The 12,051-nt window shown below is 37.2% G+C and overlaps 2 protein-coding genes across 2 annotated transcripts; one reads left to right on the plus strand and one right to left on the minus strand.

Moving 5' to 3' along the window:
• The first annotated feature begins 4,910 nt into the window (after positions 1–4,910).
• On the plus strand, positions 4,911–7,202 carry LOC125469029 (caffeic acid 3-O-methyltransferase 1-like). The gene is made up of 4 exons (XM_048565901.1): positions 4,911–5,354; positions 6,091–6,401; positions 6,649–6,713; positions 6,810–7,202. The coding sequence occupies exons 1-4, from the start codon at positions 4,951–4,953 to the stop codon at positions 7,104–7,106; spliced, it is 1,077 nt and encodes a 358-aa protein (XP_048421858.1). The 5' UTR covers positions 4,911–4,950; the 3' UTR covers positions 7,107–7,202.
• Positions 7,203–8,591: 1,389 nt separating this feature from the next.
• Positions 8,592–10,452, minus strand: LOC125469030 (protein CURVATURE THYLAKOID 1B, chloroplastic-like). Its single transcript, XM_048565902.1, has 6 exons — positions 10,060–10,452; positions 9,730–9,833; positions 9,544–9,630; positions 9,332–9,394; positions 9,113–9,150; positions 8,592–8,977 (listed from the first exon to the last, which is right to left on the minus strand). Exons 1-6 carry the CDS (start codon positions 10,223–10,225, stop codon positions 8,920–8,922), a joined length of 516 nt encoding a protein of 171 aa, XP_048421859.1. The 5' UTR covers positions 10,226–10,452; the 3' UTR covers positions 8,592–8,919.
• Positions 10,453–12,051: the final 1,599 nt, after the last annotated feature.

The following is a 12,051-nucleotide window of genomic DNA, read 5'->3' on the forward strand; positions in this document are numbered from 1 at the left end:
TTTATTCGTACTTTTTACACACTACTTCCATGTTATGGCTTCATCAACCTCTAGGTATCGGACAACATACTTCAATTTCGATGTCCATTTGAATATCCTTGTCGAAGTGCGTCAATTTAGTTGCATCAATTATGATGTTTTGTTGGGTTATGGAATTCCTTAAGTAAACCAATGCTTGTCTATTAAGGCACTTTTTGGCACACCGGATAAGACACTGAATAGTACTAATAATATGGAGTACGATATTTGGTGTCCGTTTGGATTAAATAATCTGACCCCACCTCCTTTATCCAGCTGATACCTGCTTAGTTATACCACCCAAAACCTTGGTATTATTTAGTCGGATGGAAACACTCCTCTCTCGCTCTCTCCATCCCACATCGCTTGCTCTCTAATCTAAATCCTAGGCTCTTCTCCTCCTCCTCCTCTTTCTCTGTTCCGCCCTCCTGCAACTTCTCCTCATCCTCCTCCTCCTCCTCCTCTGTTCCGCCCTCCTGCCTCCTACAACTTCTCCTCCTCCTCCTCCTCCTCTGTTCCACCCTCCTGCAACTTCTCCGTTCCACCTTCCTGCAACTTCTCCTCCTCCTCCTCCTCAATTCTACCCTCCTACAACTTCTCCTCCTCCTCCTTCTCTGATCACCGCGAACGGCGTAAGCGGAGGAAAGAGGACAATCACGATGGACTGACAAAACTCGAATGGGAGAAGCAAAGTGCTTCAAATGACAGAGAGGTGGAGATTTGAGAGGCTTCGGTGTTGATGGCCTTTGTAGAGTACCTTTCATTTTGCTTCGGGAATGGGAGAAGCAAAGTGCTTCTTTTCTGCAAAGTGAAGAAACCACACCCTAGAAAAAGAAAAATAAACATAAAAGTATCAATTTTTATGTTAAAATATTAATATTTTGAATTCCTTTTATCCGGTATAATATCAAACATAATATAAATAATACGGTTATTAATCTAATATTGCACCAAACGTCCGATTAATTTAGTCATTACTATCCGGTGGCTATTTATCCTATCCGACAGAAATAGTCAATATAGTCCGAGGTGCCAAACGAGGCCTAAGTGACATGTCTCAGCCTCGTTATGTGATGTGTTTGATTCAGCTACATGTGACATCATATGGTGGATTGGGTTGTTAATATAGATTGAAGTTGTTCAGTAGTATGTTTGGAATATGTTAGTATTAATTAAGCTCTAATACCATATTAACTATATTGAGAAAAATCAAAGAACAATGAAGAATTGACAAAGATGATGAACTAGAAAGAAAAAATAGAAGAGCAAAATAAAGAAGAATGAACGTGCTTTTCTAGAATGATTGAATTATTCTTAGTTACAACAGATAGCTCATAAGCTATTTATGCAAAATATAGCTAAGTTAATACTAACAAACTACTTAATATCTTCTAGTTATACTAACAACCCAATGCACTAGACTTTTATGAACAAACCATTAAAGATTACTTAACGACTTTTAGTTATGCTAACAACTCAATGCACCAGATGAGGCCACATGTAACTGAATCAAACACATCACATAATAACACACATCACTTAATATTGTCAACTATTTTCTTCAAAGTGACAATTGTATGCCTATGTGGTACTGTATGGGTCTAAGTATTAGATTTGGACCGAAGATGGTTAATTCACAATAGGATTTAATTCTTGGCCCAATGATATATTCCTGCAGGCCAGATGGTATCCACCCCACGATGGATGCGACCAAGTCCTAACAAGAATAGGATTCTTAAAAGGCGGATTAGGTGAAGTAGTGTTTCGGCCTAGTCCTAATTAAAGTAAAACTATATAGGATCAGGATGGGTTTGATAAGATTCAAATCACTCTAAGAATCAAAGTTTGTTGCTAATTAAGATAAGGAATGTATCTAAAGGTTCAGAGTCCTAGTTCTCGTCGAACTGGCCAAAGCCGCGTGTAGATTAGTTTAGCTAGTGATAGGAAAATGTTGAGATATTCAGAGAGACGTTGAAGAAGTATAGGTCTAGTGGGACTTTATTGCAGCATACTTAGTTATCAGGAAACTCGCCCATATAAATAGAAGTGAGTTGACAACGTGAAAAAGACCTTCAACTCACAAATGCCCTGCTCAAAATATTGCTCTACACGAACATCTCTCATACTCTAAGAAACCACTGACTTCCCTAACTCCATCAACAAACCTTCAGTTTGGAATAACATCATTGCATTGACAACCAGAGACATCTTCAGTAATGATTAACAGTGCTAGAGCCATAAAATCAGGCGATTGAGAAGTATCTTCAGTTTGGAGTAACAGTACTGCTTCAAGTTCGGCTGGCTATCTATCCAAATCTCTGTCAGTGAGGAATCTTTGGATTTCTTGTTGGAAGAGGTCATCTCATTAGCTTCTCAGGAAGTAAGGTGTTGCCAAGTTACGTAGTGTTTGATACATTGAAAGTCAAGCTTGTCTATGATTGGTTATTCCCAGGTGCATTCATAGTCAAGACACTTATCTATTTTGAGTATTTGTGCCCTTACAGTTTGATCCCAATTCGACGCACCTATATTTTCAAAAATATAGTTGAAGCAATCGAACCTAGTGCAAAAGATCCTAGACTTCGCAATGACTAGAGACCTTATCTTCAAGTTCTAGAACCCAAGGCCAAAATGTTTTCCTTCATAGACCGTGATCACTTGAGTACAAAAGTCAGTGGCGCAATCGACACCATTACCACATTTATTCTCCTCGTCGACCGAGCTTGCTACTTGAAGATTCGGCAAGAACGGAGTGAACAAAATAGTTTGACTACATAAGAGATTAGAGTTATGATGTTTACACCTTCATTTGTGGGGTCAGATCAGATGATGGGTCTAGGTCGTGAGTTGGCACGCCTCACTAGAAGAATATAGTTAGCTCATTAGTTACTCGACATGTACACCACACAGGCTTAATAATTTTTAAGGCAACAGTTACTCATCAAAATTTTGTGTTGGATGCCTTTTAATTCAAGCTTTGAACTCTTATCAATTATAATTATAATTATAGATGTGATCATCTTTTCAATTTGCTGATGCCTATCTAGTGTTGTTTAAAGCGCCATAATTCTTCTTGTGGAAATGTTTTGATGACCTACCTAGACGAATGAGGTTCCTCTCTGGATCCTCTTTAAAAGGATTTCGGGAATCTTTCAATCGTATCTGTTCATCGTATATCGTGCGATCAGAAATCATTGTAAATTTTTTTTATTTAAAATTGAATATAAACAATACTTGAAAAAATTAATCGCACGATTGACGACGGTTGGAAGATCTCTAGGATCCTCACAAAGAGAATCCGGAGAGGAACCTTACTCTACCAAGACAAAGTGGAACTGGCACCTGGCCCCGACACCATGATATACATCGCCTTTTTTCTATTAATGAGATCTTGTCTATATCATGGTACAGATTTGCTGCGGATAAAATAAGAAACAATCTACTTTATATTTTATATAAACATGAGAACCCTTTCTACACCTACGAAAGTCATGGAACACGTATAAATAACATTTCTAACAAACCCATCCAAGCCTCCACCACCACCTTCATCATTTGACCAATTAGGTCCCCTAATATATATATATATATATATGTCACATCCCGGCCCGGGTGGGACCACTTCCCCGGCCCGCTCCACCACCATAGCACGATATTGTCCGCTTTGGGCCCCGACCACGCCCTCACGGTTTTGTTTCTGGGAACTCACACGAGAACTTCCCGATGGGTCACCCATCCTGGGAGTTCTCGTGTGAGTTCCCAGAAACAAACCGTGAGGGCGTGGTCGGGGCCCAAAGCGGACAATATCGTGCTACGGTGGTGGAGCGGGCCCGAGAAGTGGTCCCACCCGGGCCGGGATGTGACATTGGTATCAGAGCCTATCCCTGGCCGGAAATGTGTCGACAAGGACGTCGGGCCCCTAAAGGGGGTGGATTGTGACATCCCACATCGCCCAGGGAAGTGATCCTTAAATGTATATTCCCATCCCTACCTAGCACGAGGCTTTTTGGGTGCTCACTGGCTTCGGGTTCCATGGGAACTCCGAAGTTAAGCGAGTAGCGCGCGAGAGCATTCCCAAGATGGGTGACCCATCGGGAAGTTCTCGTGTGAGTTCCCAGAAACAAAACCGTGAGGGCGTGGTCGGGGCCCAAAGCGAACAATATCGTGCTACGGTGGTGGAGCGGGCCCGGGAAGTGATCCGTCCCGAGCCGGGATGTGACATATATATGATCTTTTGCATCTTGAAAAATTTGAAAATGGTAAAAAAATAGTTTTGGAAGTGGTTAGAAAGGAAAAAAAATGGAAGAATTGTATGAGAAAAGTGAATTTTGTGTGCACAAAGTACATAGATATTTATAGAGTTTTTGGGTTGATTTTAATTTTGGATGTTTAGATTTTTATTTTTTATTTTTTACTGTTAGATTTAATCATTTTCGATCTCAATTGTTAGATTTGATGTATTCATAAATTAGACTTAAAAAATAAAGTTTGAATTTGCATCGTTAGATCAATAAGATGGGACGTCGGATGAAAAACTAGTCGTTGGCCTTGGTTTGGGTGGCCGACAAAGACCGTAGGATGAAACCTAGCCGTTGGCCTTGGTTTGGGTGGCCGACAAAGACCGTCGGATGAAAACAAGCCGTTGGCATTGGTTTGGATGGCCAATAAAGTTGTCGGCTGGATCCCACGTGATGTAGCTATGTAGCGTTTAGGAATGTGGTGCGCATCAGTGAGCCGAGTGTGGATTTTTCGAAGGCACGTGCACACACAATGGTGCGCATCAGTGAGAAATGTAAATTTAACATATTAATATTTTAGTGAAGTATTATCGAAACTTTTGAATTAACCAAAAGGAAGTTGTAGCTTTATATATAGAGAAGATAAGTAAACACATTCAAGTGGCATTATCACAATTCAAATATAGACTGTCCAATGGCCCTGCAGCTGGAAGAAGAGGAAAACTTCTGCTATGCCATGCAGCTGGTGTTTTCTTCTGTTCTGTCCATGTCTATGCAATCAGCAATCGAGCTAGGCGTTTTCGACATCATAGCGAAAGCCAGTCCTGGCGCCAAACTCTCTTCATCAGAGATTGCAGCTCATATCGGCAGAGGCACCAGGAACTCTGAGGCACCTATGATGTTGGATCGTATTCTAAGGCTCCTTGCCAGTCACTCTATTCTCAGCTGCTCTGCTGCTGCTATTGAAGAAGATGGGCCTGATTCTCAGAGGCTCTACAGCCTTGGCCCTGTGTCCAACTACTTTGTGACTAATGAAGATAGTGTTTCTTTGGGTCCCTTGATGGCATTGATTCAAGACAAGGTCTTCCTAGACAGCTGGTATGTTTAGTACTACTTACTCTCTTGCGCTTATTAATTAAACACTGTCTTAACCCTTCTCTTCTTTTTGTTCATTTATATTTTGTTTTAGTAAAATTATTAGAAATAATTGGAAGCAATGGTCCTGAAATTTAGTTTAATTAGAACTTGGTCTTTAATTAAATATATATGAGTATTGGTCTCCGACCTTTTTAGAGTGAAAATCAATTATTATTTTGAATAACTCTATTAGAACTTCGTTCCTTTTTTGTCTTTAATTAAATATATGTGAGTATTGGTCTCCGACCTTTTTAGAATGAAAATCAATTATTATTTTGAATAATTCTAATGGAACTTCGTTCCTTTTTTGGGTAACAAAAAAATCTAACTACTTAATACAAAGTAATAATAATAAAAAATTGTCAGCACAAAAAAATACGAGAAATAATGCGGCAAGCATAGCTATCCAGGGGTTTGCCTTCTCTTCTAGTCCATCACTCATTTTTAGCCGGCTAATGATCCAACTCTTGTTAAATCGAGTAGTTTAAACTCATTTGGCAAATTTTCGTTTGTTTCATATCTGAAATCACTTGCAACTTATTTATTCACAACAAATTATAGAAATTTCCACATCAGTCACGACTCATTGGTGAAAAAGTTTTGGTGTCTCACTAGCTTTTTTCTGTTCTAATTAGCCTAATTAATAGTAATTTATCTTTTTAACTCTAACTTGAGTGGTATACATTGACATTGCTAGGTCCCAACTGAAAGATGCAGTTGTTGAAGGAGGAATTCCATTTAACAAGGTCCATGGGACGCATGCTTTTGAGTATCCAGGTTTAGACGCCAGGTTTAATCAAGTTTTCAACACAGCAATGTTTAACCACACCACTATTGTCATGAAGAAGATTCTTCATCTCTACAAGGGTTTTGAGAAACTTACCCAACTTGTTGACGTTGGTGGTGGTTTGGGAGTCACTCTTAGTCTAATCACTTCTAAACATCCTCATATTAAGGGTATCAATTACGACTTGTCTCATGTCGTAAAACATGCTCCTTCATATCCTGGTAAATTAATTTGATTCATAATACTTAGTTGGAAAGTGATTTCTACACACCGACCCTTTGCCTCTCACTATGCACTTATGTTTAGGCTTCATATTGAATAAAACATACAGAATCAAGAGACTCTAAATAAACAGCGGTGTACAAAAGAAGAAAATAGGCGTGCGAAAATCATTTTCCTTCTTAATTAGTTTTTTTTATATCTTATACCAGCCGTGCAACTTAAAATAGGAGTGAATTTATTTTGCAGGGGTGAAACATGTTGGAGGAGACATGTTTGCAAGTGTTCCATCTGGGGATGCCATTTTTATGAAGGTAATTTTTCAATTTCTCAAGCATTATTTTTTTTTTCCTTTTCAGTTTGAGGTCATGCGAACAATGGTTATAATGTATCTTTTGATAAATATGTAGTGGATACTTCATGATTGGAGTGACCAACAATGCCTAAAGCTGTTGAAAAATTGTTACAATGCTATTCCAGACGATGGGAAAGTGATTATTTTGGAAGCACTTCTTCCAGTTATGCCTGAGACTAGCACCGCCGTGAAGAGCACCTCCCAAATTGATGTGCTTATGATGACTCAAAACCCGGGAGGAAAGGAGCGGAGCCGAGAAGAGTTCATGGCTTTGGCAACTGGTGCAGGATTTAGTGGCATTAAATATGAATGTTTTGTCTGTAATTTTTGGGTGATGGAGATCTTTAAGTAAACACCTGCCTCATGGAAGTGTAATTCTGGCCTCTTGCCCCATCAATAACAAAGGCACTGATGTAATTCATAATCAATTAAAAACACTTACCTCGAATGGACCCTTCTGTCTGCAAACACGATAAGTCTTTACTCTCATCACACCCTTCAATATTCGAAAGTCTTCTACCCTCTTCAATGTGGCCAGAATATGTTTTCTTTGGGGTTTAACCCCATGAACTGCGAAAACTTTATATTTATTGTTTCAGCAGTCAAAACCTTTAATTTGGATCGAAGAGACAATGCATCTGCAATGAGACTACATGAATTTTTTTAATCATGGACTCGCATCTTAATTTTTGGCAAGAGAGATTTCTGACTAATTCGAATATGTTTGAATGATATATTGTGCCACTATGATTCGAAACATGAAGATTGAACTTTATTTGAAATGTGATTCAGTGTTCATGTTATGAATTGTGCAATGCTTTATTATTATTATTTTGTTGAACTATGTCTAGATGTGTGTTGGGATAAAAATAAATCCGGCTCATAATCATATCTCAGAAACACCTATGCCTGCGAGCATGATCGGCAAAATATTTTTCTTAAAACATGAAGATTGAACTTTCATGTAATTTTTAGTGTAATTTTTTTACTCATGAACTCGCACCTTAATTTTTTGCAAGAGAGATTTCTGACTGATTCGAATATGTTTACATGATATATTGTGCCACTGTGATTCAAAACATAAAGATTGAACTTTCATGTAATTTTTAGTGTCAACAAATGTATCAATTTCATGCATATATATTTGAACAATAGATATCTAAAAGCTACTAATTGGTTCACATTTCATATATTTATATTTGTAGGTCCCAACTGAAAAATGCAAGTGTTGAAGCGGGAAGGCCATTTAAAAGGGCCCACGGCTCGCACCTCTTTGAGCATACAGATTCGGACCCGAGGTTTCATCAAGCTTTCCACACTGCAATGTTCAACTACGCTATTACTGTTATCAAGAAGATTCTTCAAATCTACAAGGGTTTTGAGCAACTTAACAAACTTATTGATGTTGGTGGTGGTTTGGGTCACACTCTTAATCTAATCATTTCCAAATATCCTCATATTAAGGGTATCAATTACGATATGCCTCAGGTCATCAAACATGTCTCTCCATATCCTGGTACTTACAATTTAATATTACAATTATGAATTAATTTATTCTGTCTTTGTTCTTCTTTATTTTAATCACAATATATTTGTGCAGCATATGAATTGGGAGCCAATTCATTTTTTCAGGTGTGGAATGTGTTGGAGGAGAGATGTTTGAAAGTGTTCCAAAAGGTGATGCAATTATTATGAAGGTGATTTTTGAATTCCTCAAACATTATTTTTTAAACGTAACAACTCTATATATACACTTAATTTCTTCAATTTGATAAATATTTGTAGTGGATACTTCATGATTGGATAATGTTTCTAACTAGGAAAACATCAGGTACTCTTGATCAGAACTGCATATTCTGCAGATTATTGTACTTGGTGTACTTTTATCATTTCTTTCTACAATAAAAGATCAGAAGCATCGCGATATGAAGTACAAGGAGCTAACAGGGAAACAAATTATAGTAGTACTAGTTACATGTATCTCGCAGACAAATTGCATACTTGACATTAAGTTATAACTTTGGTCAGAATATGCTTATGCAAACAACATGAAGAATGTTCACATCTTTACGGACAATGCTGCGAAATATTTACGTATGTAGATAAAGCTTCAAAAACCGGCCACCAATTCATCTCACCTCAGCAGCATTACTTTTCTGTTTGTTCTAGCTGCTGCCGATTATATCTTTGTATGTCGCTTTAATCTTCAGTGTCAAAGCTTCTCTGCAATTTTAGACATCATAAGTCAACAAAAATATGTTATTATGCACATCTTTTGGAAAGTTTTTAGACCAAGTAAATTAACTGAAACTACTTATTTATACTCTCCAGTCAAGGTAATGAAAAATTGAGACTCACCTGTCTGGTTTGAAAACAAGGTTCTTGTATGCAAACCACTGCAATATCGAAAAGAAAGACAAGTAGTTAGAAATAGGTGCAGGCTATCAAGTTGTGCTATATTGATCAAATGGTTCTTATTCATGTACTGCAACAAGTAATGAATCTAATTCTTTTCCGGCGCTGTTAAGTTGAAGATTTTCTAAGAGAATGCAAGAGCAAAATTACAAACTAACTTACCCCAGTGTAGCCAATTCCTACAAGCTCAAGAACACCAGGGACTAAAGGAAGCCTATCAATTGCCTGGTACAAACAATACCCGTCGCACAGAAACCCTTCAGTAATTGGATAACTGATAATGAGAAGTTACTAAATTCTACACATTTAAGAGCACAACAATTTATGGTTCTTATTGAGAAACTATAAGAATGTGCTAAGATGAGGAACCGCACCGAGATCATTCCACTGGAGGCCCATACTGCAACAGCACCAGCTACTACAAGTGAAGACACTGCATATTTATCTTCCACTTTCTCCCACTAGACACCAAAAGCAAATCATTCTTGTCACATAAGTTGTTGAACTCACTAATACAAAGGCTGATGTAACTTAATATTAAAAAGTAATGATAGGCTCACAGCTTCTTGAACTGTCTTCACAATCTCTGGCAGCTCAGTTGTTGCAACTTCTGCCGGTGCTTCCCCTGTCGCCATTGCCATGACATTGCGTGCAATCTTACGACCTGAAATAAAAATTATTAAGTATATAGCTACGCGGTAATGTTCTTGTTACAGATTCTAGTATATGTTACCAAACTGTCAGTCTGAAATGCACATGTGCTCAAATAAGATTTCGCCTTATTACCAACTGTCTGGATTGGTCCGATACATATATTAGTACTTTATAACTACTAAAGTACTGATGATAATGCAAACTAATACTAGGGATATAATATATGAATGGCTCACAATAGGCAGTAGTCTTCCCTGCACGGTTTTGAGACTGAACCGGTGGTGGAGGAAGCGTAGGGAGGGTCACACATTGTGGTGATGAGGCAGCCGAATGGCGAGGAGCCTTGGCGTCAACTAGAGTGGATGAGGAGGAGATGGAAAGTGTGGAGGAGGATGAGGCCATGGCTACTGAATCCCCTACCGTTTAATTAAATCCTATCAGAGAGATTCTGAGGCCACTAGGATGAGAAACGTGATGCAGTCTGATGAGTTTTAGTTTCTCTCTAGTTATCCTTGTTCTTGAGTTTGTAATTTTGGAGGGGTTTGATTTGCAATAGAAAGTGGAGATGCTGCTCTCTCAAAGTTTCGGAGATGGACAACCATTCATTCCTCTTTCATTTGGATAGTGTGAAGGATAGGCATTTTGTGGTGTTTGATGGGTAGGAGGCTCCAGGTTGGACCTCTGTTGTGCAAAGAAAAGCCTTCATTGTATGATCTTCCTCCAAGGGGCCATATGTCCCAAATTAGGTAATGCAGGGAGACCAAAATTTTTAACCTAAATTATAAACTAAATTATGTGTCACTAATAAGAAATAAACATGTTAATCTATACTTAAGTAATAATCTAATTATCTACAACCACATCATTTTGGTTTGCAAATTTGGTTTAAAAAATTTGGTCTCCCTAGTATTATCCTTTCAAACTATCTTCCTTTTACACAGTACACACTTAGAAAATCTGTTCTTGTAAAATTTTAGAAAATAAACACGTGTTTCTCAAACATCCATACTAAATTATTCATTATTTTTGTTTGATTTATTTAATTCCCACCAAAAATACGAGAGTGTGAAAACCTCCCTTTGCACTAATAGGGAAGAAGGGAATAAATTATCTCAAACATCTCCATCATGCTTTATAAGGGGCAAGTTCTAACAGAGTAAAGTATCTTCCTTTGCATATTTGATAGAATGTTCACCATCACCGCTCAAATTACTTTTTTTAATAATAAGATTTTCAGTTTTTTCATCTGATTTTTATACTATCCCTTTTTATTTTAGGAAATTATTATTAACACTCAAAAAATTTTATTTGGCACTCCAAACTTTCTATAATTAGAAAGAAAAATACACTAGTGAGAAGTGTAGAATGAGATTTTTGAAGTGCTAATAACAGTTCCCTTATTGGATTTTGCCTGCAATGTAAGTTAGTGCACATTAAGACTGTTTTGGTGACATGTTGGATTAGACTAAATAACCCACTATATTAAATATTTCATTTTTACCATATGGTAATTTTGGAAGAGATAAGTTTCCTTCAAATCTAAATGCTTATGGTCCTTTGAAACTGAAAAATTATTCACCTTACCTTCAACACACAAACTTTATATACTATCCAGATTAAACTAATTTTTTACACCAAACAATAAGAGTGGCTTATGACAAGCGACTTAAATTTCAAAAAAACACTTATGTATGAACTAAATATATGTTGCATATTCAAAAATAGGATAGCATTTTCAGACACAACACAAACTTCACACAAATTTATTAAATTGCTTTATAACTCCACAAGATGAGAACAAGACACCAAACGACTCCTTTTTATCTCGCAATGACTAAAAATGACAAATGATAACAACACATCCTTTTTACTTTTTCTATGTTGCAAATTTTTGAGTAGAAATATCACTCAACATTGTCCCACATTGGTCACTATCAAAAAAATTATCTCACTTTACAAGGTTTTATCATTATTAGAAAATTATTGAAGTGATGGACCTTAGATGGTAAAATTGGGCTTAGGGTTTTGGGCTTTTGGGGTATGCCAATTAATATATATTTAATATATAATTGATTATCAAAGGATGAGTTTTGGGCTTTGAGGCTCTAATAATTAAATTCCTTAATTAATTATCTTTAATTAATTTTAGATTTAATTAATTAATTAATTTTTATATCAACAGACTCATCTTTTTAGATGAAGTCCGAAGCGATGAAAGAACGCCAAAG

Source organism: the organism of the source record quoted next, unplaced genomic scaffold (genome assembly GCF_019419815.1).
Source record: "Pyrus x bretschneideri cultivar Hongxiangsu unplaced genomic scaffold, Pyrus_bretschneideri_v1 Contig40, whole genome shotgun sequence".
NCBI lineage: Eukaryota > Viridiplantae > Streptophyta > Magnoliopsida > Rosales > Rosaceae > Pyrus > Pyrus x bretschneideri.